Source organism: Aplysia californica, unplaced genomic scaffold (genome assembly GCF_000002075.1).
Source record: "Aplysia californica isolate F4 #8 unplaced genomic scaffold, AplCal3.0 scaffold00167, whole genome shotgun sequence".
Classification (NCBI taxonomy): Eukaryota; Metazoa; Mollusca; class Gastropoda; order Aplysiida; family Aplysiidae; genus Aplysia; species Aplysia californica.
In genome coordinates this window covers 558,136-582,418 of record NW_004797437.1, presented here as the reverse complement: position 1 = coordinate 582,418, position 24,283 = coordinate 558,136, and the positions used below count along the sequence as shown (strand labels likewise).

The following is a 24,283-nucleotide window of genomic DNA, read 5'->3' as shown; positions in this document are numbered from 1 at the left end:
ACATGTTTTGTTGTAAAACATAATTGATCACTGCTTGTAGTTGTAAGAAAGTTTGTTTTGTGAGTCCTCTGTTCGTTTTGTTACGATAAATGAATAATCAGTGCTGTTTGTAAGGTATTGTGGAGAGAACATAAGGGCAAGTGAAAAAAGCAAGATGATAATGGAGATTATTTAATTAATTATACATAGACATTTAAGACATGTCAGTGGTTATTGGTTATATTTTTCAATATTTAGTGTACCCACTTGTTAGTCATGTTGGTTGAATAAAAGAAGTGATCAGTTTATGGAGATGTAGATATGATTGGAACCAAGGGCATATTTGAAGCCTGTGTTTGTACCCTAAATTTCTATTGCTGTAGATTTTATACAGAATGTGCTCATGGTACAAAGTATGATTCTGAAATTCCTCCTTTCTTTTCTACGAAAATAGTTTTACCTACAGTGTTTGAGCACTTAATTGGCTGCTTGCACTGTATACTTCCCAGAGAGCTGAGAATGTTTCTGAGTGTTACACGGTCTGCTGGGGTAAGATTATTGTGTCATGCACGTAGAGCTTGCTATTGAGCGGGGATAATGTGCTATACAAATGCTATTTATTATTATTATTATCTATAGTGAGATTTATTTTTGATTGTTACATGTTTTAGAGAATGTATTTTTGTCTGTGGCAGGTGGAACGAGAGGATGGCAGTGTTGAAGGCCAGGCTTTGCCAATAGAAATGCTGCAGGCTCTTCAAGGAGAGTTGTCTCATTCCCTGACTGGTGGCGATGGAAGCTTCAGTGCTGCAGAGGCTCTTGCACACCTGGACTCGAGGCAGGGTGACTCTGACTTGAAACTGGAACCTGACGGACACGAAGAAATGAAGCCTGTGCTTGAAAACCCTGAGGATGAAAGTGTTACGCTAACAGTATCTAATCCAGTCATTCATGAAACTGCTCACAGTTTGGAAGATGTATCTGAAGACAAAGTCAGAGAGATGGTTGAGGAGAGAGAAGATGAAGATGACAATAGTAATGGAGCAACGGTTGTTGTAAATTCTGATATGGAGCAGACTTTAATGAAACCAGTGAGTGACTAGTTAAAAGCCTCTCCCCCTTTTGTGGATTGGTAGGAACAAAAAAAAAAGACTTACTTGTAATTGGCATTTGTGTTTATACATGTGGGCTATTTACTTTTGAATTTTATCTCTGCCTGTTACCCTCCCTTCTTTTTTTGTTGTAATCACTGGACCTAGTGTGCAACCTTAGAAATGACCTTTTTGTGTGTGGTTGGGCATTAAAATGAAAGCCAACCAAAAGTAAAAAACCAAACTATAAAACAACTTAGTCCTCTCTCAGCACTTGATTAGTCAGATTACTTTCAGGTCTTTGGCATTTTTTTGTAATGTTCTAATGTGTGTTCCTTTTTAAAAGAGAATCGAATGAAGTTGGTATGTATCTTCTCTGACTACATGTCCTTCTTAGAGGTTGTTCTTTCTGTGTTTATTTAGGTTCTAGATTTTGTAGAATGTTTTTACTGGTAAAGAGTGATTTAAAAAAACGTAAATATTCACATTAATAGTTACATGGACTGTGCATTTGCCTCAATATGTCCTTTTAGGCTACAGTTTTCCAGCAAAATTTATTTTTTTTGCTGCTCAATCCTTTAGTACCTCAGTTATAAGGACCTTCTTGTTGCAAAGGTCTGTCGTCTTGTTGATCACATCACACATTCTCTTCATCATCATCACTGCCCTTTTCACCCTGCTTCAGGGTATAGGTGAAGAACAAAATAATGCTTCCTGCCTTTCCCTATCGCGGGCTAGCCTCTTGGTATTATTCTATGTCTTCCCACTTTCCTGTACATCATTCTCTGTGACTCTTCTCTAGATTCAAGCCATCTTTCCCTAGATCTCTTACCCTGTGGCTCCCTATCCAACACTTTCTTTGTTATGCATCTTCCTGGCTTCCTGAGAGAACGGCCAATCCTTCACCAGTAGCTTCCCTTCTTCTCACTTCATCTCTGACTGGGCTCTGTCTTCTTGTTCTAATTTACACTTCTTACCACGTTCTGTAACAGGAAGAGAAAAGGAGTAGTGTGAAGAAGGAGCTGGTTGTGGAGAAGGAGCCTGATCTGACCAACCCCATCCCCCTCTCGGAGCAGACGGTCATCACTGTGAAAGGCAAGAAATGTGTGCTGGCCTTCAACCAGGACACCCAGCAAGTGTGTGCATATCCCCTCAAGCCTGCCCCAGGTGAGCAGGGGAAGAATAGTGTACCTCAGATACACCTTATGTGGGTCAGTGTGCCTCACATGTGACAGTGTTACTGTACCCGGCATGGGACAGTGTAGTTCACATCTTGTACCATAGGTAGATAAGTCTAAGTGTATCTCACATTGCACAGTGTTACTGTACCCGGCATGGGACAGTGTTACCGTACCTTACATGGGACAGTGTTATCTCCAGACAGAGTAGAAGTAGTACAGAGAAAAATACATGCTTTTGTATCCCCACAAGAACCTAAGGATGATGTTATGACCAAACCACTTTTAATGACAGAACTGGATAGAGCCCTTCTCCATCTTAAACAAAGACAAGCCCCTGGCCCAAATAAATTAAGCAATGAACATGCTTATACACATAGGAAACACTGCTAAGAAGAAAACTCTCCAAATATTCAACAGCAGCTGGAAGAACGGGAAAATTCCAAAAGCTTGGAGAACTGCTATACAGATACCCCTCCTCAAAGACGAAAACCCAAGAACAGTGCAGAAAGCTACCGCCCAATCAGCCTCACCAGCTGTCTGTGCAAGCTTCAAGAGAGGATCCTCAACTACAGACTGGGCTGGTTCCTAGAAAAAAAACATATTCTATCAGATCTGGGTTTAGGAAACATCGATCAACCGAAGACCAGATTGCATATATAGCTCAGATGGTAGAGGAAAGAACACACTGTAGCTGTCTGGATCGACCTGGAGAAGGCGTTTGATGAAGTCAGGACAGAAGGGCTCATACTGAAATTACAAAATCTTAACATCTCTCACATCATGCTGAAATAAATCTGGCAATTCCTATCTCAAAGAAGAGCCTGTGTGAAACTGCAAGGAAAAAAGAAGCAAAATGGAGACAATCAGTAATGGAGTCCCACAAGGGGGAGTTTTATCAGCGACCCTGTTCCTGATTTTCCTCAACGACATCTCAACCACCATCACCAAGAAAGTGACAGCAGCGGAGTACGCTGATGACATCGCTTTTTTATGCTCGGCAGAATCAGTGGGAACAGCCCAGGTATGACTCCAAAACACACTGAACACCATGATGAAGTGGACAGAGGAGTAGGGACAGAAGATCAATAAGAACGAGACCACGTACACAACATTCAGCCTCTCACCAAAACCCCGAAAGGTATACTTGCAACTTGATGGAAGCACTCTACAACACAAGACAAATCCCACCTATTTGGGTGTGACGTTTGATCCAAGACTAACGTGGCAAGCCCAAACAGAGAGGTGCAGAAGTAAAGGTAACAGAAGAACAGCACTGCTTAGAAAGTTGGCAGGGTCAGATTGGGGAGCAAACCACACCATCTTACATGGTGTCTATGTTGGATATATCCACACAGCCCTGGAATATGGTATCGCAGCGTGGGGAACAGCATCGGACAGCAACTTCCACAAAGTAACAAGAATCCAGAATCAAAATCTACAGATCATCACGGGAGCAATGAGATCTACGCCTATTCATGTCATGGAGACACTAACTGGGCTAGAACCCCTGTATGACAGACATGTTCTGAAAGCGATCGTTCATCAGGAAAAGGTCAAAAGAATGCCCACCCTCCCAATGAAAGCCTGAGCAAACGTTTAAAAAGAACAAGCTACCTCCATATGGCCAGACACTCTAGCTCCGGACGCGAAATCTCTCTTGAAGAATCTCTAACCCCTTGTCAAGTCCGTCTCCTTCCGACTAATCGCCCCCCTCAAATTCGAGAGAAACTTGAAGAGCATGGCACCAAATCTGAAGTCCCCCCTCTGATACTCAAGTCACTTACACTCGACTACCTGGACAGAAGCTTCCCAAGCAACCGGTGGAATCGAGTTTACACAGATGGATCAGCTACTGATGCAGTCAAAATTGGCGGTGGAGGTATCTACATAGAGTGGATAGAAGGGTCAACAGAGAGCCATTCCATCCCCACAGGATCTCTATCTTCCGACTATAAAGCTGAAACGTCAGCTCTTGAAACACCAGCCGCCATTCTCTTGAATCACCAAAACTCTAAAGCCAACACCGTCATCCTCACAGATGCCAAATCTGTCCTTCAAGCTCTCCAAAAGCCACAATCTGCTCAAGTACGAAAACTCCTTTTACTCATGGGACGTGGATTGGTGACAGTGTGATATAGCAGCATGAAGGTTGTAGGAATGATCTCCTTCTAGACATGCGCACTTGTTTAAGTTATGATTTCCTTTTTGATTGGTTAGTGTGGCCTTTGAGAATGAAAATCGTTTTGTTTTGAACTATTGGAGTCAATATTTTTTGGAAAAAGTCGGGTATCCTGGCATGAGTGCTGCTGTAAACAGATGCCATGATGAGAATTCGGGTGATGAATGTGCTAGATCTAATGTTTTCAGTTCCAATTCTAATTCCTTTTTTTAAATGAACATGTGATCATCACATTCAGTTTCCTCAAGGTGCTGAAAATTTCATAATGATTGGGGTATTTTTGTAAAGGTAAAGGTGTAGCACTGTCGTATCCCATCTGCCTTCTGGTATGGGAGGACAAAAGTATTTCGCTTGGTGGGTGGAAAGTGTTAAATGTGACACTGTAGCTCACATTGTCCGGTATAGGATAAACTCACTTGTACTTTGCATTGTAGTGTACAGGTACCTCTATTGTATTTCACATGGGACAATGTACCCCCCATGGAGCTGATGGTTTATTGTCTCTTACTGTCAGAGCCAGTCTTTATTTTAGCAATTCAAATCTTACCAGTCTAATCTAGTTTTTTGTCAACATTTTTGGTAGCTGTATATTCTGTAAATAACAAAATTTGAAATCTCTTTGCTGCAAAGGTGGATTTAAAAAAAAGTAATAGTCTAAGATGAAACCTGTGTTTAAAGACAAATTCTCTGTCCTGTCCCACGAACATTCTCTTTTAGAAGAGTTGTTTTGTGTTTTTGTTCCTTAGGTACTAAAAGGCGTGGTCGTCCTCGACTCAGTGAGGAGGAAAAACAAAAACTGATGGAGAAGAAACGGCAACAGCAACAGGCTCAGATGGAAAAACTGCAGCAGTCAGGCTCCGAGCAGAACTCTGCTGCTGAAACTCTCCTGGAGCTGTCGAATACAGGTGAAGGCTTAATCAGCACCTTTGAACATGTTCAAGTTATTTTCACTCTTTGCCGTTGGGCTCAGTGTATAAGTGATATTTGAATGAAAGCGTGCTGTAATTCCAGCTGGTATTATGAAGGACTGTGATATGGATGGTCCTGCTTCAAATCTTTGATGGGGAATTCTTAAATTTGGGTTGTCTTGGTAGCTTTTTAGGTGCCCTATCCATTCTCTGATAACTTTGTGATAATTTTGAGAGGGACATTATACCATTACAATTACCATTTAATTGGCTGAGATACTGGTGAGTGTCTGTACGCATAATACCGTAAAATCATTCAGACAATTTTGTTTGTGATGGTGTACATTTTACTTGCTGGTTTGTCCAAATGTTATGATATAAAAATCTTCCAAATTTTGTTGTAAAATCTTATGTGCCTCCAAAGAAAAATAGGAAATTCTTTTGTTCAAAATATCAGTACACAGTTCAGGCAGGGTAATGTGCATTTTGCAAAAAACATTTTTGTTTTCAATAATTTCTTTGTGGGCTCAGCTTGGAAAGGTTATTTACTTCTTAATGTAAAAAGAAGTTGTATATATACCTTTGATTTCAACATTTTTGGCTTGATGTTGGATAGGATTGTTCTAAAAGAATGTTATGTTGATAGATTTTATGTATGTCCTCTGTACGCATTGGAAAATATTTTCATTTCAGGGACAGATGGGGTGAGACGAAGTGGAAGGAAAAGACGCAAAGCAAAGCTATTGGAAGGTTGGTGTGGTGTCTATGAGATTTAACTGAGGATGTGGGGCAGTGTAAAATTGAAGGAAAACTTGTCTATCATGATAAGTTGCCAGACAAAATGCACTGCTAGTCCTCATAAAAAAATAATAAAATGAAGAAATTGACTTTTATGGAGAATTACGTGACCTTGAAAAATTGCACGTGATTGCCTTGAGGGTGGAGATACCCTGATTGTATCAGGAAGATACACTGTACATGCTAGTGCCAGTTGTTCTGTGGGATGATAACTCTTGGGTCAGATTTTCCCTACAGCAATCCAGTTCACATTTTCTAAAATTTTGTGATAGGCTGTCCTATCTCATGTCTTTTCAATTATTTTTTCCCTTACAGTAGGTAACAGAAACTAAATTTTCAAAGTAGCTGTATGCCAAATTTATCTGTTCCATTTGAAAGGCCTATATATCCACTGAGCATTTTGGTACCATTCTTTAACCTCTCAGTCAATTTTTAAGAAAATGGTAGTTGTTTAAAATTTGATCAAATTTGTTAAAGTCAGTCACTGGCTGCAATCCCATGTTTGACAGACAATAAAAGAGTACCAAGTGCACTAAACATTTCCACATTAACAGAGTACAATCACTATAACAAATATATGGAGCCTAATGTTTTTCAAGACTGTGAGATCATTACAAATCAGTATTCTATCGCCTCAAACACGATGATCTGTCGTTATTTCGACAAAAACACCGAGCGTTGACCCGGCCGGCGCCACACCGGCCCCCGCGGCGAGCGAGTCGGCTCTATACTGTAGTGTACCCTGCGTGCGCGGTCACATGCTTTCCGAGTCTCTCGGAAGGATTGATGAAAAATAATTCCAAGCTGATTACTTTATTCTAATAGGAAATGAACTGATCTTTTAATTGGTACTATTTTAAAGCCGGTATTTTACATATTTTGTGTAAAAAGTGATCTTTAAACATGTGGACAGTATTTTTAAAAGCTTTCTATTTAAAAGCCAAAGGCCAAATATATACCACGGAAAAGCGCGTTTAAAGTTCTACAGTTCTCCGCCTATGAAAAGACGGTATTAAATCATCCCTCGTTCCGTGAAGCATTTGAATGCACACTTGTCAATTTTTGAACCGGCCGACCTCGCATTCCGACCGCGAGGGGCTTCGCTTTCGTTGGCGATTCTCCAGCTCCTAATTATCGGACATGTAAACAACTTACACCGTTGTAACGAGGAAAAGCTGAACTTTTACAAAGTGTACGGCATTTGGTGTTTTATAACGAAAGAGCAAAGAAACCGATCGGAATTACCCCGTTTTCCCTGATACCACGAGGTCGGAAGGCCGTGAGTGCCCGCGAGGCCGTGTTTACGCTACCTACTTATAGTTGCTCATATTCTTTTTTTCTTAAAAAATGCTAATATTTCTGCCATCTGGAATAGGTATTAAGGGATGGAAATTTTCCGTAAATTTACTGAAATCAGTAATTTTGATTTGCTCAGTCATTTTCCGTAAGTGGTGAGTGACGTCCGTAAGTGGCCTCCATAAACGCTTGGTCGACTAGCAGTAAAGTGAAATTATTATTTTCCATAAGGTGATTTATTCTACTATGTGTACAATCGAATAAGTGTATTTTTCCAAATCTGTATAGCAAGCGAAAAGATCAGTAAATTTTGGACTGATCAGTTTCCATCCCTGTGGATCTAAAAAATCATTTTGCACATTACAATAAGAAATAGTTTTAGTACCTGTGTTATTTTTAAGCAGTATGAACTTAACTCAGATTTCCTGACGGGTTTGATCTCAGTTTTGTGTTTGTGAAATCAATTGACATTCTGTGGAATCCCCTTAAACCGCACTCGGTTAATCCGAAAACAGCAGTAAACAACCCCCCCCCCAAAAAAAACCCCAACCAAACAAACTCCAAAACCCCTCAAATTTTTACTTCTATTTGAGCAATGTCTCTGAACCGAAAACCCAGCTAAACTGAGGAAAACTTAACAGTCCCACAGATTTTGGTTTCAGCTGACTCCACTGTATTTATATCGGAGCATGGTAACATTATGAATATGATGAATGTATTTCCTCAGAGTACGAAGAGCTTGAAGACTCAGATGAGGAGGAACCTTTCACAGATAACCAAGATAAAGACCCAGACATCACCCTCAACCTGCCAGACTTTAAGAAAAAGAAAACAGCTCAGAGGGAGGCAGAACCGCCCACCATGATTTTGACGGCAGCTCCAGCAGCTGCTCCTCCACGTATGTATAGAAAGACCTCAATGGAGAAACAACCAGTCGCATTTTCAGGTTGAAAGAAAGTCAAATTTTAAAGTTCAAGATACGCTTTACTGTAATGATATTTCTATTTTACTCTCTTTTTGAATGGGTCTGTGATCACTGTGGTTGTTATTGAGGTATTCAGGCTTTGAGAGTAAACTTTGGAAGAAGTGCACTTGCGTTTATTAAGGCAAAATTTTCCATTGTTGTTTTCGTATATTCTTGTCATTACCCCTGCTGTAGTTATTGCAAGCCTGCCTGTTATGTCAGTAACTTATGAGACTGGCACTTCTGACTACTCAACTACTCCAAGAAGTTCAAAACTGGGATCCGTCTTATTGTGGGCTTCATCATTGCTAAAGATGAATATAGGCTTAGAAGAAGTCATTGAAAGACTACTTTCAGCTTAACTCATTCACTTCGTAGTTTTTTTCCTTCTCGTTCTTACGTTATTAAAAAAATTTTGGAGCACTAAGCAGAGCGGCATATAGAGCACATCTAACATAAGACTCTTCCTAGCGAAAGAATTTATGCAGTTGCGAGCGCTGTAAAACCTCTACTAAAACTAAAAAAGAGTTCAATTAGACACCGACAATAAATGTGTTCTCATTTCGTAGCCTTTTATTTGTAAAAGCTGTTTAAGATGGTCAATGATTTAGAAATGTTTGGGGAGAGGTTCATTTTGAGTAAAAATTTTGAACTCTTATGGTTTAGGCTTCTTTGTTCTTATACCTAAATGTCCACACTCATATCGTATGTGCAGATATATTTTCGCACACATAGAGACAGGAGTCAATGCTTGCACCCTAACAAGATCGAGTACTTGAACGCACACAGAGGGATTTTCCCACCATTTGTGGTGTAGTGGTTAGGCGCTTGGCTGTTACACGCAGGAGATCCAAGTGGGGAGAAATTTTATCGAGTATCTCGGTCTTTCTACTAGTATGTTGTTTCTCTCTCAGACTCAGACCAGGTTGGCCCGGACAGGCAGGGTTGGAAGCCCGCCTCCTAAATGATCTAAATTGTGTTAATAGGGGTGTAAAAAACACCTACTTATAAAGAAAAGACAAAGGAAGTTTTTGTTGTTTCTTGCAATTCTTCCACGTTTTTGTCCCCCCCCTGTAGCTGTGAAACGAGGGCGAGGCCGACCCCGCCGCTACCCACCCCCTGGTCAACCTCCATCGTCTACCTCCATCCCAGCTGTGATGATTCCGTCGGCCAATGGTCAGACCACTCTCCTGATGACACCGGTACAGGTACAGATAGCCTGGCTCACAATGCAGCTTTGGGTTGTTTATCATGTTTATTGTTGACCTTTCGGTCAAAAAATGGAAAACTGCAGGTGGTGTGGGAGTCACTTGTCATTTTGATTTTTCTGGCCTTTGTGTTAAAAAAAAAGAAAAAACTTCATAATCCATTTATGATAATTTAAAAAAAAATGTATGTCCTGGGTGTGGATTTGGTACCCTTTCTGTCTTGAAGTGACATTCTTCCTATTGTTGCTCCTCCACCAGCATATGACACAATGGTGTGTGATAACTTGGGAAGGGGGGGGGGGGGTTCCTTCCTCCCTCCCTCAGCAGGAAGAGCATCCCCGTTAGTCATATGACTACCCTAAACCAAAATAGAATTTATATACATGATGCACACAGGTTAATTTATTTTAGCTTTTCTTTTTTAAAGAATAAAACTTGACATCTATCACAGATGGATCTCTGAAAAGGAGATGTTATTAACTTTTTTTTCAGATTACAGAGTTCCATATTAGTCAAATTAAAGCTTGCCTTTGACACTTAGTAGGATCAAATGTTAGATATTAGCTGTTTATCAAAGCCGTTAGATTCCTACACTGGTATTCATGTCTAAACCAGTAACACCAAAGTGGCTTTTTCTCTTTCTTCAGGGCTTTCATAACTTGCCAAACTTCCGCCCGACACTTCCAATCAAGCCGGCGGAAGACACAACGAGGACGGTGACAGCCACCGCAGTTGTGACCAGCACGTCTGGGGCTGGGGACGCTGCTGACGCCAGCTCTCTCTCCCTGGCCAATGACACCGACTCGCTGCCTCTTGACACCTCTGGAGGTACAGAGAAATACTGGGGTTCCTAAAGTTTTGTGATGAAATGGGTTATCTTGTCAAAATTCACTCTTTCGTTTTTTTCCCCCGCATGGATTACTAGCTGGATCTTTAGCCTTCACTGCTTTCCGATACATTCAAATTTGCTCTAACAGCCACCTGTTGGAGAAAAATCAACTGTACAAACGGCCACTTCCTTTTTCTCTCCTTGTGCATTTTTTGTTCATTATTAAAATGACACTGTTCGAGAGGACTGTTCGACTAAGATGACCACTTTTCTCCTCGACAATGGGCGTTGGACTGTATTTGGTCACAAAAATTGCTGTAACTAATTAATTTGTGCTGTTATGATTAATTTTGTTTTTTTTTACTTCAGATGAGTACAGATCACGAATTGAATGATTCAATCAGCCTGTGCTTGGTGTTTCATTATTTTTATATGAAAGTTGCTTTGTCACAGTATCCCTTCATATGTGCAGAACAATGAGGAAACCTGTTACTCTTATTCTGAGTCTTATTTTGTTTGTATTCTTATCACATCATGACTGTTATACTTAAAAGAGATTATTTGATTCTAACCTATAGTTGTGCTTTGAAGATCAAACGGTTGACTTTAAATAAAATGATGTTTTAAATATGAATTAAAATACTACCTACATTGACCCACTTTAGGAACTAAAAATTTGTTGTACAATGCATACATAAATATATACAAACAAAAATTCTTAATTTATCAGATGATAAACAATGTCATGCCAATTCAAATATTACAGTGGTTTCCGGCTAATAACTTGCTGGATAAAGACACGATCCGCCTTAAATCACAGCAGCTGTTCAGAACTGAATTTTCCCCATATAATTATCTCTCGTAAGACCACTTGTCAAATCGACAACTTTGTCTAAAAGCATGATTGTTCTTGTGCTAACGTCAGGAAGGATCAGCCATAAAAATCAATTCATTTCACTTGAAACTGATGGAAGCGAAGCAAACATGATCTGCTCTCCCTTATCTCTTGAAGTTGCGGCTTTGTCAGGGAGAAAAAGAAATAAGGTTATGGTGTGAGGCAAAAATGCGTAAATAATGAGGAAAACCAGTGCTCTGCTTCATAATGGGTGGAGTGTGTGAGAGGGCTATGCTATAATTATAACAGAACAGTTCTCTGTAATTAATTAGTAGATGTAGGAAAACTTCACTCCTTGGGACTAGTTCAGCTCAATGGTGCAACCCACTGCAGGAGATCAGATGCACGACGGTTTCGGATCAATGAAATTCAGCGGAATATATACCATACTCTTGATTATTCTACTTTAAATTTCACTCATTAGCACATTTGCGTAAGAGCACTCTTTTCTTGGTACCCGAAGTGCATTCTGTGAGCTGGAGACCACTCTATTACATGTATAACAAATACACACTGCTGGTTTCCACTGTGCTGTGCCCTGTGCCCTGTTTCTGAGCTTGGGTGCTTGGATGCTTGGGTTGTCCTGTTATCACTTTTGTTTTTCAAGACAAGTTTTCAACGTTCTGTTGTGTTTACTACATCCTCAGTGCTTGACAGCAACAGTATTATCCCAAGTGCTCTGCAAGGTGACACTATTCCCATTGTTGGGGACAACACTGATACCTCGGACAATGTTATTACTATGGACACTCCAGGTAAGTTCATACATTGGTAGTTCAATTCCAAACTTTGATTGCTGTTTCCTTATGTGAGAGAAGGAGACGTTTACAGCCTTAGAACACTGCCGTTCCAAGGAAGTGTGACAAATGTGACTTATTTGGCTTTATTGGGTTGTAACCCTAGTTTTGCCAATAATCTTTAATGTGTCAAAGGCAGGATGATATATCTACATTTGAAATCGTAGTTTTCTAAATAGTAAAGCTATGCAAGCCAATGTCAGTATTAGCATCGAGTTAATTGCTTTTTTCTTTAAGTTATAAAATGTGCAGTTACATTGCTCTGCCTTAAGACAGCAGAATAGTTCAAGTGAAGAATTAAGGGGGACCTGGAAAATTAACCTTTTCTTGCGAGACCAATTTACAGGCTTTTTTGGTCCCTTCTCCTGTGATAGTCTTTTGTTGTATTTTGTCATTATCCGTCATTGGGAGTAGTTGAAGGGCACTACTGGTAGGTCCTACTTCTTTTCTATCCCTCTGTTGTTTCTGTGTGTCTATTTTAATATTTCCCGCTCTAAATGACAGTTTTTGTGTCTGTTTTTCTCTAGCGAAAGTGATTCAGATCAAAGTGAAACTACGCTAATCATTCCTATATATTGCGGAGTTGCGATGCATATGATAAACTGATACGGCAAATTTCCTCAAAAAACGGATTTGTTTTAGTTGCTTACCTTTTGAAAGACCTGGTTCCGTTTTGCATGGTGCCGATTTGTGTCCTTATACTCCTGACCATATGGGATTGATGGTAAATGAGGCAGAAACACACACTGGTATAATATAAATATGTGTGTGCCTGGAGAATAGGAGCAGGCATGAGACGAGTCGAGTACCCGTTTCTCGCGAGAACGGCCGTTCCCGTCACTGCCCGGCCACTAAACTACTGGCCGGTACCGAGAAGTGATACCGTTCGTTAGTTTGACATAACGAGTAACGAGAGTGAGAGGCGTCAACAGAAATCAGCACAGCCAGCGAGAACTGACACACAGACAGTGCCACCCATCACCGTGCCATCCTATGTCTGAAACTGAAAGGGAGGGGAGAAGGTGGCGAGGCGAGGCGAGTGGAGAGTTGATCAATGCTTAGGCGCGCAGCCTCTCCCTACCTTCCTCCTTCACTGCCTGCGCAACAGGGCTAGCCTAGTTTAGATCCTGACCACAGCCGTCCCTCGCGCTCAGCGGGCTGCTCATTCAACGGCGAGAGAAGAGAATTTGGTCACGAGTCGGCCAGCACTTCTCGGGACCGGGACCGGGATCGGCGAGAAATAGGTCAGTTTCCTGGCCTGCTTGTTTAGGAAGAAAAATGCGCTCCCCGCCCGTCTCTACTGCAGAAAGGTCCCAGTTGTAGAAAATTTTTTATATTGAAATAAAGGCATATTTTTGTAGCTAATTTTGTAATTTAAAAAATATCTTGAATAGTTTTAATGATATGCCACATTTTGTGACATGGGATGTAAAAAACAAAGTTTGGATAAAAACCCAATTTCTAACACATTTTAATGATTTTTGATGAATTATAATATGCCAGAAAAATAACTAATTAAAAAAAGGTAAGCCTTCAAATATTATAAAATCCTTTCAATTTGCTGTTGAGAAATGGTTAAATGTGTGTTTTCTGATGAAAGTAAATTTTTAACCAGTTTGAATTTTTGGGCCTTTTCACTCCGTTGCTCAAAATTAGCTTTGCCGACAACTGGGACTTTCTTCCAGGCACACACACATATTTTCTGACAGGTGAACCCTAGATTCCTGTTTGTCTTCACACTTTCTGTTTTCCTGAATCTATTGCAAACTATATAAGTGGATCAAGTTCTTCCTGGTGGATCGAAACATCGAAACCAAGGTAAGCAATGCTCACTCGTCAAGAGACATACTTGAGGAAGGCTTACCCCAAGGTTCCTGTCCGAGTTGCACTTTGTTCCTGATCTTCTTCAATGATGTAACGAATTTGCTGAAATCTGAAAAGACTCTCTACGCTGATGATCTTATCAGCGCTTATCACTGCATGGCATTGGACAGAAGGGCGAGAGCCTTGCTGTTGCTGGATCGATAGCAACAACAACAACAACGACTTGGATCGTTTTGTTTTTCTACATACTAAACGTAACTACATGTTCAGTGTTCTAATTTATTCAGTAGATTCATTTCAAGATCTTGATCTGCAAGAGTCTAAGTGAATCCTATCTCCCCCACTCCTTTTCTTTTTCTCTCCCAATTGTTCTGAGATTTTCTCTTGTGTTTGTTCGTCAGTATGTTTGGGAGGTCTGTGGTAAGTCAGTCCGTATACGAGTGGAGGTGTCAATGCAGATGCCCTCTGCGTTTGTATAGGACTTGGTGAAATATATACTTAACGTGTGTGATTTTTGCTTGTCATTTTTTTTCTTTGAAAATAGTCTCAGATTCCCTTTTTTGTATTCACAGCCAGCATGATGAATTTCACTGCCACAACATCGACCTCAGACAAGACCAAAGATACAACGACGGCTGGAGGCGCTGATTCGTCGGCACAACCCACAGTGATTCAGATACCGGACAGCTTGCTGCCCATGCTGGGAATTAAAAAGGACCCGATTAAAATAGGTATGGCAACTTTGTGTTGTTTCTGCTATTTATTTGAGTAAAGAGAAGCACATGACACAATCATGGCCGTTAAGTTCCGGGGAAAAACAAGATTGAGGCATAAGATTTCAAGATTTCAAGATGATTTTATTTATTTGAAAGGCCTTTGGGGCATACATCCACTCATCATATCTTATGACTCAGCAAATACATAAATTGGTGCAGCACATCAGATAACTGGAGCACAGAAACAAAATGAGGATAGAAGAAGTAAGATCTCTCCAACCACCCATGTTTCAGCTGTATGTGGAAGTGGTTTTGTTTATTTTGCCTGTTTGTTCTGTGTCTTCACTTTCTCATTTTATTATAGAAGATAGTGCTCTCAGTCTAATTGTTGTTATTGTGGGAACTATGGTTTTAATGTTTCAACATGGCAGCTTCAAGTTGAAATGGAGTTTTCGCTCGTCTGTCTTGGTGTCGGTGTGTTTCTCTTTACTCAGATTGACAACGAAAAAACATTTGATGGTATTTATTGAAGATCTTTATCTGTTGTTTGAGCTTTTGAAGAAGCCAACCAACGTCTGTGGTTTAATGGTGAGACCCTTACACGGGGTGCCCACTACGGCTGGATCGGGCCGATCGCCCGACTTGATCGCCTGAAACTGAAAACAAACACGTTTGCTTTTGAGGCGATCGAGTCAGGGGATCGGGCTGATCGGCCGATCCCATCCATAGTGGGCACCGCGTATAAGTTGTCGCATGCAGGAGATCTGAGTTCCACGTCCAAGTTGGGAGAAGGCTTTTGTTGAGAGTCTCGGTCTTTCTCTTGAGATGTTTGTATCCCTCTTAGCTCAGGTTGGTCCTGACAGACAGGGGTAGAAGGTTGCCTTCTAAATTATCTAAATTATGTTGAATGAGGTGTAAAAACACCTACATTTATCAAAATATTGAGGAAACCAGTTTGGCAATTGTGGTCCTGTGGTTGTTGTTTTTTTCATCATTAATGCTCACTAGTAGTGGACTGCCAGTGGTACGTTAAGTGATTTACACACTTTGTTTTAGTCATTGCCACTTTGTCCAATGTTTTGTATGTTAATCCGTGTACTGTTGAAAGCCTAGAGGATAGGCTGATCACGGTTTAGTGTAACAGCCATAGGAATTTTTGACAATAACTCTTTAAAATTTCTATGAAATTCACTAGGACTCAATGAAAACTCCTGAGCTCACTGAAATAAGAAGGAACTTCCTTTTTTAAAAATGCATCAAAGCCATTAAAACAACTAATACTAATATTCATTGAACTTTTAAATGAGCAGACCCAGTCTCGCTGAAGTCACTTCCAGGGCGAATTGTCCTCGTTTATGCAGCTTACCATATTTTTGTCCTGCAATGAAGTGTCTCTATGCTATTCCAAGGGACTTTCAATTGCCCGCACCATGAATGATTATTTCATGTTTAAGCCTATTGCGTTTAATACATTATCCATTACATGTGACTATCAGAGACACAGCAATCTTGTGGGACCAATCAGAGGTCTTCGTTCATGCCAACACAAGTGTTGTAGGCATGCACATAGAATAAGCATGTAAAACTTGAAAAATCTGTGGATCCAAACGTCTGGCAAGCCTAGTCAAATCTGGCTCTAGCAGTAGGCTCTCCAGTGTACTTTGTGAATTTTTCAGAAAGTAATCTGTCATATGACTATTATGACATGAGAAATGTATTTGAGTGAAGTGTGCACTTTACCAGTCCTTTGTATACTGTAACGCTACTCAAGTGCTTCAGTTTTCAAAATTATGGGACAGCAATGGCGGTTCTATGCATGTTGAGCTGTACGGTGGCCTAGAGCTGGGTGTTCCTAGAAGTGACAGACTTTCAGCGATCAGACATCTCCTCTGAGTATTTGTGGACCTGTTCCAATGTTTGCTTTATCTTTCCTTTTTGTGTTATTGTATTTTTCCTTGTGAGCTTTCTTTTCCTCATTATTCACTTTCATTTCAGCCTTGATAGATTTTTTAAGGATGTTTAGGTTGAAAATCCACTGCTACCCTTTGCATTAGACTTAAGTTGAATTGTATGCCGATACATTTTTTGTTAAAGGTAAAATTCTTGTACAATGGGTAGAACTAGCTCTGTGATTATTATGAATAATTTCCCTTTACATAATAAAGGTTCTGTTAGTTTGCTGTGATTTTATTTCTGGATTTCGAGAATGGGCCTTTATTTTCTGCAATTATGACCTGGTTTTCCTCAGTTAAGTCAACTCACCACACAGATTTGTTTCTCTTATGTTGGTCAACTTGATGCTCACGGCATTTGTTTTTCTCATGTAGGTCTGAAAGCCTCGGAGCGGGAGCTAGAGAAGCTCAAATGCCCTAAGTGTGACTTCCAGGGTTACTACAGTCAGCAGTACCGCAACCACATTGCCACGCACGGCGACGACATTCAGAAGTGCAAGTGCTGCTCGTTTATCTCACTGGACAGTGAGGAATTGTTAGCCCACTTCAAGGTCAGAACTGGTGACTCTTTGACTTTGGGGTCCTGGCGATTTCACGCGCAAGAAAATTTGATATATGATTTAAGGAAAACTTTTCTTTTCATCATTAAACTGTATTATGCTCTACATACTTTTGGAAGAAAGTTGGAGTGTACTGCATGGTTGTTCTCTGTATATTATATTCAGCAACTCAATAAATTGCTACCTTAGAATGACAAAGTTTTACCTGACAATTTTGGCCGTTTTGAGTTATTAAGACCAAATGCTCTATCAAAATCGTAAGATAATTCACTGTCGTTATCAGGATATTCAAAGAATTGCATTTGAAAAAGCTTGACAGTTGTTTTAAATTAATTTATTTACATCAAATTTTTTAGCATTTTAGCATTTTAGTAGAGGTGTTGACCAGAGTTAGGCTGTGCAGTGTACTCTTGCAAACAGAACCAACCTTTTTTTGCCCGCTCATATGACCTTATGCAGTTGCGAGGGCAGTAAAACTCTTACTAAAACAAACAAAAGCTTGACATGTTTTTTTACGTCAAGTTTCTTGAAACTAGTTACTGTGCAAATAGAACTTTGTAATTCTTGAGCATCGAAATGATCATGAATGTTTTTTTTTTGTTCTTCTGTCTTCAGGAGTTTCACCCTCGCTGCATATGTCCTGAATGTGACTACATGGCAGAGCACGCTTATATCATCAAGCGACATATGATGAGGCACGACACCAAGAGCTGCACCTGCAATATCTGTGGCAAAGTCTACAAGGTAGGGGGCACCACTAACTCCTTTGAGTTTGCAGTAAGTCAGGCTGTAGTCTGATTATAAGATTTTTACCACAAAATGTTAAATTCAGGTGTGTTTTTGTGATTTTTTTTTCTTTTGAATTGAAAATACATCATGTGATTTTTTTCTGTTATTTTGATGGTCATGGACTTTATTGTGATTGTGACCAGTTACCTAATGATTGAGTGAACATGTTCTTGTGTGGCACCAAGTGGCACCAAAACAAAAATAGCTACAACTCAACATTAAAGATTCGAGGCCTACGGCTGACATAACTGTTTTATGTAGAGTGGTATTTTGCTCTGCACAAAGGCTGACCTCTGAGAAACTTTTAGAAAACAGTTCCATGCTCCTTTTCTTGTATAGCAACTCTTAATATTACCAGAAAAATTGATTTCACCTGGAAATCGATGCTGTTAGTTTTGGGAACAGTTTTAGCTCTATGACGTATAACTTGCTCATGTCCTCTCTTCTACATGAACTGGTTTTGATGGGTCTTCACTTTTCTCCAGGACATGTATAAAATGTCCTGCCTGTTTCCCTGGGACATTTACATCCTCAAAATGTCCTCACTTTTCCTCAGGATATGTACATCCACAGAATATCTTCGCTTTTCCTCCTCACTTTTCCTCAGGATACATGCACAAAATATCCTCACTTTTCCTCAGGATACATCCAAAAATTTGATTAATTTCCTCACTTTTCCTCATCACTTTTCCTCAGGATATGTACATCCATCCCCAGAATATCCTCACTTTTCCTCACGATATGTACACCCACAAAATGTCCTCAATTTTTCCTCAGGACATATACACCCAGAAAATGTTCTCACTTTTCCTAAGGAAGTGTCCTGACATGTACATTCTCAAAATGTCCTTACTTTTCCTCAGGACATGTACATTCTCAAAATGTCCTTACTTTTCCTCAGGACATGTACATTCTCAAAATGTCCTTACTTTTCCTCTGGACATGTACATTCTCAAAATGTCCTTACTTTTCCTCAGGACATGTACATTCTCAAGATGCATGTGAAGATGGTGCACATGCCGGCCGAGGTGTTGTTTGAGTGCAACATCTGCACTAAGAAGTTCACGCGCAAGGCCCACCTGAAGCGGCATCTGAGGATCCACGACCCAGAGAAACCTTTCAAGTGCCTGATCTGTGATTACAGGTCAGTATGTCTGCTTTTTTGTTGTTGTTATTTGCATTTGAATAAAGAGAAGCGCCCCAGTAAAGGTCGTTTAGTACTAGGAAAGAGAAAGACAATGATCCCCTTTTCCCTCAACTGATAGTGCCTACTAGGATGATCTTTTGTTTGAGAGCCTGTTTTTTGTTTGTGTCCAAGGGGCTGTGAGACTGATGTCTCAACTTGAATGGTTAGGGACTTCGGTGTTGTGCTCAAAGAGCATGAGTTTGATCCTGGTTTTTGTGTAGTTGGCAGGTGTACTGGTGCAGTTTGCTCCTTCTTTCCTATCAAACATCTGTCTTCTTTATCTCTCCTCTCTTTCTTTTTTTTTTGGTTTGATACTCTCTTGTGACACCTCTAATCTTTGGCACTTGTATGATCCAATTGTGTTTCAAGTGCCGTAATTCTCTTACTAACACTAAAACTTTTTTAAAAAAAGGTCCGCCTGTCGGGAAGTCTGTATATTAGGGAGCATCTTTGTCTTTCTGCACAGATGTTGTGTCTCAGTGGGCCCTGGTTGGCTTTGGTGGCTAGCACCGTCAAAGGAATCCACCTTTGAATATTGAAATAAAAGGAACATTTGTCAATGAGAGTGTGAAATATTTTCCATCCATACATTCCAGGGGATGTGAGAGGTCGGATATTTCCAAACACATGCTGATCCACGAGGAGCCCAAGCATGCCTGCGAAAGGTGTGGCAAGACCTTCAGGCATATCAAGAATAAAGAGCTGCATGTCAAGAGGTGAGTTCGGCGACTAGCGGGGTCCAGTTTGCACTTGGATTGAGTCTGTTTTTTTTTTGGGGGGGGGGGGGGGGGGGGTTTGGTTTTTCTTTAAAGTAAAGAGAAGGATGTAGAGGCAATAAGACGCAATTTGTGATCAGAAAAAGCAAGAGAGACAGACAGAAATTTTAATAGGAAGGGATAACAAAGAAGTTAAGGAGGTACTATACCAGTGGCACCCTCAGGCCACTGGCGTGTAATAGAATGAGGAAAAGTCATGTTTATTGATTGACTTGGCCGAGGTCTCAGCCTTCTGAATTGTCCTGCCTAATGACTGGCACTGCCTCTGCTAAAGTGTTCTTTTGTCAGTAATGTATTTGTGGCTGTTTGGTTAAAGAGTGCAGTCATCTCTGAAATAATCCAGGGGGCATTTCTTTGTTTTTCTTTTCATAGATTTTGGACTGGATGTGTCCAGTATGAGAAATAGTCTTTTTTTTACAAGGGAGGAGAAAGATGGATTGGGGTAGGTGGCTATGTTGGAAGGGGATTGGGAAGGGGGTGAAGGAGGAGGATGGATATAAAAGATATTAGCATGGAAGAGTTGGAATTCATATATTTCAGCTTTAAAGACTGAGGAATGGATTTTCATGGCTGCTTTGGATTGATTTGAACAATCCATCATATTAACTCACTGGAGAGGTTTCATGCAGATTTTGCTAGCACCAATATTTCCCTGAGAGGCGGTTCTCGCCCCCCCCCTGCTTGCACAAGTGTCGGGTTTTTTCCTCGGCAAAGTATGCATGCAAACGATGCATGAACCATCTCTTACTGTACAGCCGACCTTTGTTTCGTGTCGTGCGAAGTTCCACCAGAATTGGCTGGAAACTTTTTGAGTTATTGACCCGAAAGGAAAGCTAGTCACACTGAGGCCCTTCTTTCGTTTCTCTGACATATGTTCTGGCAACACTTTGTCAGTACGATGGCAACACGTTTAGGTTAAGTAAGAGTTTTTATGGCATGTGCAACACAATAAGATTATATAAGTGCCGAAGATTAGGTGTTACAAGAGAGTAACAAACACAAAAAAAGGAGGAGGAGAGATCAGTATGAGAGTTGTTTGATAGGAAAGAAGGAGCAAACCACACCAGAGCAAACCACCCACTTGACTGCACGAAAAAGCAAACATTTTTCAAGTGTTTGACGACTTTGACAGTTCAGAAAATTCTGATTATGATATTTTAGACCATGGTGATCCTGATTTCAATGTAAATGAGCATCAAAGCACTGATTCTGATAGAGAGTGTTCTAGATCTAGACTAGGCTTTCAAATACAAAATTCCGCTTTGTCTCGAGACCTGTTTTTTTCACACCGAAGTGAATTAGACAGCTAATACATAAGCATTACCATATTGATTACCTTCCAATGCATGAGTTTGGATTTTTTATTCATTTTGAAACACAAAACACAATAAAAAAGACACACAAGGTTAATTTTTGTGGGGTTTTGTTGGTTTTTTTTTACACGAGACATTACGTCAAAAAATATTGGCGAGCAACAAATTTGAGCACATTTTCAAAAAATCTTTTCTAAAGAACTATAAGAGATATTGCCTTTCTGTTTTTTTGTGTCGTATTGGGCATGTGTGTAAAAATGATGGTTGTATGTTTTTGGGAAGGGTGTTGTTTGAAATGTTGAAATACCCCCCAAAAATGCTAATCTTCAGCGCTTGTAGACCCGAAAAAGGCCCAGTCTTCAGTGAGTTAACAACCCATTAAAAAAAATGTATCCCCATGGGAGGGGAGGAGGTCACTACTGATGATTTTTAAATGAGGTTGGGTTTTTTTTACCCTCAATGTTTTATCCTCTATAAAATGGTCTCTTGGATTGAAAGCTTCCCAGGAAGTTGAGAATGTTTTGAAATGTTATTTATAGGGTCTGATAGATTAATAATAAATTGCTAAATGCCCATAGCCTACTTTCAAGCTGGGATATTGTTATGCTACATAACTTCTTCTTCTCGTTTATTTTATGGATATCCCAGTCTCAAGTGCAAAGGCTGCTGTTCGCTACAGGTCCTCTAGGCTCCTTTAGAGTTTTGGGTCTCTTTGCCTAGTGTTGGGCTTTTATTTCCTTTTAAGCTCCATTATTGTTATCATTTTAAAAATTTAATTATTTCAACCAATGAGCTTTTTTAAAAACTCTTTTTCTCTCTGTTTCAGGCATTATGGTCAGCGGGACTACAAGTGTGGTGTGTGTGATTTTTTCGGCTACACCTTCACGGACATCAGAAAACACATTGAACGCAAACATCAGGACATCAAGATGCTTATCTGTGATAAATGCAACAAGCACTTCCGCTCGGAGTACGCCCTAAAGGTAATACTTGTGAATCTGATAGAGAGTGTCGCCTTTATGTTGTTATATTTATACAACAAGCGATGTTGAGGCATCATGGAAGAAATTTGGTCGTTATTTGTTTATTAGGTGTTTGCACATAAGTACAACTGGGCACACAAAACATGAACTAGGAGAGCTCAAAGTCTCGAATAGAGCGTACCATTTGCCATGCCCTGACTGATATCTCTTTAAATCTTCATTATCGGCAAACCCGAATTATGGATATGGCAAACACATTTGTCAGTCCCTGATGTGATTTGAGTTGTATGTGACTGTATATATTGACTGTGGCATTGATAAACTCAGCCTCAACAAACAATGATGTCCTATGCCTGGTCAACCAATGAATGCGAAAAAGTTTATTACTATGAACGACTAAATAAAGAATTCACTTTCAACAGGCCTTGGTTTCATTCTGATTGTGACAGAAACTTTTCTTTATATTCAAATGATGCATCATTGCTTGTGAAAAAATTAAGTTGGTCATTTTGCATTTGAAATGATTACCAAAAAAACCCAACCTGGTACCCATTATTTTTGCTCTTATTTTCCAAGCAGGTCTCCATTCCTATGGCAACCAGAATTTTTTCTGTATAATCACCTTTTATTCCTCTTTTTCATCATGGGAAAAAAAGAAGCGACTAAACTGTAGAGCTGCTATAACTCTTTATCTCTGGAGGGTCCTCCCACGCACACTATGACAGCATCCTATTTCAGAACGAAACCTGAGAGCGACATACACGCCACTAAATCGGTTATTGAATCAAAGGAAATGAACCATTTTTGATAGTTCTCCATCAAAGGAAAGAACACATGGCAAGGGAGACCTACTTTTTGCGAGTGTCGAAAATGTATATAGACCCTATTGTCATTGCCATAAAGGGATTTGACAGAGATGCTGACACTGCACAGCAGTCCTGGCTTGCCAGAGATCAGGAGTTAATGTCTTGTACAAATATTGCCGCCCCTTCAGGTGGGGGGCCCCATAGTTTTACTACGGGGGAGCAAAAAATACGCTTGCTGTGATACTGCGTGTCATAAGAGGCGACTAAAGATACTTCAGTCTGGTCTCCCGAAAGTGCCAATTTGCGGAGGGCCAACTGCCCAACCCAATAAAAACGGAAAATTAAAGAAACACAAACGAGCATGCTTTAAAATGTTTGTTCGTGGCCTATATCCTGATCCAGGGTGAGAAAGGCAATGATGATGACTAATATTGTGTGTGATGTTTTTGCTGATGTCCAGGAGCACCAGGCGACCTGCAATGTGATGATGATCGAGCAAGTGTTGGCCATCCCCACCTCCAGCGGAGGCACCAGCCAGGCCACCATCCAGATCCCGGCCAACCTGGGACCCGAGCAGCAGATCATCCTGGACGGCCAGGCCATTTCAGTGGACGGTCAGGCCATCTCTGTGAACAAGCACGGTGGACTCAACATCATGGTTACAGGTAACGCTGCTTACTTCTCTTCTCTATTGATTCTGGGAGAGGGAAGGGGAAGATTGGGGTAGGGGGTGGGAGTGGGAGAAAGAGAGAGAGAGAGAGAGAGAGAGAGAGAGAGAGAGAGAGGGAGAGAGAGGGGGGGGTAAAGTGTGAGAGTGAAAGAGAGAGAATGAAAGAAAAGAGAAAGAGTAAAAGTGAACGAGTACGGGAGAATATACATTAAGCACAGAAGGGGGGTGGGGGTGGGGTTAAGAAGTCTCCGACCATAACCGTTAAGAAAGCCGATTTAGATGTCGCAGTCAGACCGGCCGAGTCAGCGATCGACACAGCGCTACATAAGTGGCGGTGAGAAACACTCAAACATAATCTGATGTCGTATGTATTTACTTGCCACAGAAGTGGGAGACAGGTTGAGCGGTGAAGGTCTTTTGTTTATTTTAGTAGAGGTTTTACGGCGCTCGCAACGGCATAAGGTCATGAGCGCCAGAAGATTAGAGGTGTTACAAGAGAGTAACAAACATAAAAAGGAGGAGGGGAGAGAGAGACGATAGATATTTGACAGGAAAGAAGAAGCAAACAACATAAGAGCACCCC

At 40.5% G+C, this 24,283-nt stretch overlaps 1 protein-coding gene across 1 annotated transcript in view; it reads left to right on the top strand.

Moving 5' to 3' along the window:
* The window catches only part of LOC101852766, a 31,330-nt gene that overhangs the window by 4,142 nt on the left and 2,905 nt on the right, over positions 1 to 24,283 (top strand). The window contains exons 4-18 of the mRNA XM_005097903.3: positions 675 to 1,070; positions 2,063 to 2,237; positions 5,177 to 5,335; positions 6,032 to 6,088; positions 8,160 to 8,330; positions 9,474 to 9,604; positions 10,252 to 10,432; positions 11,976 to 12,083; positions 14,522 to 14,680; positions 16,993 to 17,168; positions 17,793 to 17,921; positions 18,944 to 19,110; positions 19,749 to 19,868; positions 22,068 to 22,224; positions 23,491 to 23,695. Of these exons, the coding sequence (XP_005097960.1) occupies positions 675 to 1,070; positions 2,063 to 2,237; positions 5,177 to 5,335; positions 6,032 to 6,088; positions 8,160 to 8,330; positions 9,474 to 9,604; positions 10,252 to 10,432; positions 11,976 to 12,083; positions 14,522 to 14,680; positions 16,993 to 17,168; positions 17,793 to 17,921; positions 18,944 to 19,110; positions 19,749 to 19,868; positions 22,068 to 22,224; positions 23,491 to 23,695 (2,491 nt within the window). The remainder of the gene's footprint in view (positions 1 to 674; positions 1,071 to 2,062; positions 2,238 to 5,176; positions 5,336 to 6,031; positions 6,089 to 8,159; positions 8,331 to 9,473; positions 9,605 to 10,251; positions 10,433 to 11,975; positions 12,084 to 14,521; positions 14,681 to 16,992; positions 17,169 to 17,792; positions 17,922 to 18,943; positions 19,111 to 19,748; positions 19,869 to 22,067; positions 22,225 to 23,490; positions 23,696 to 24,283) is intronic.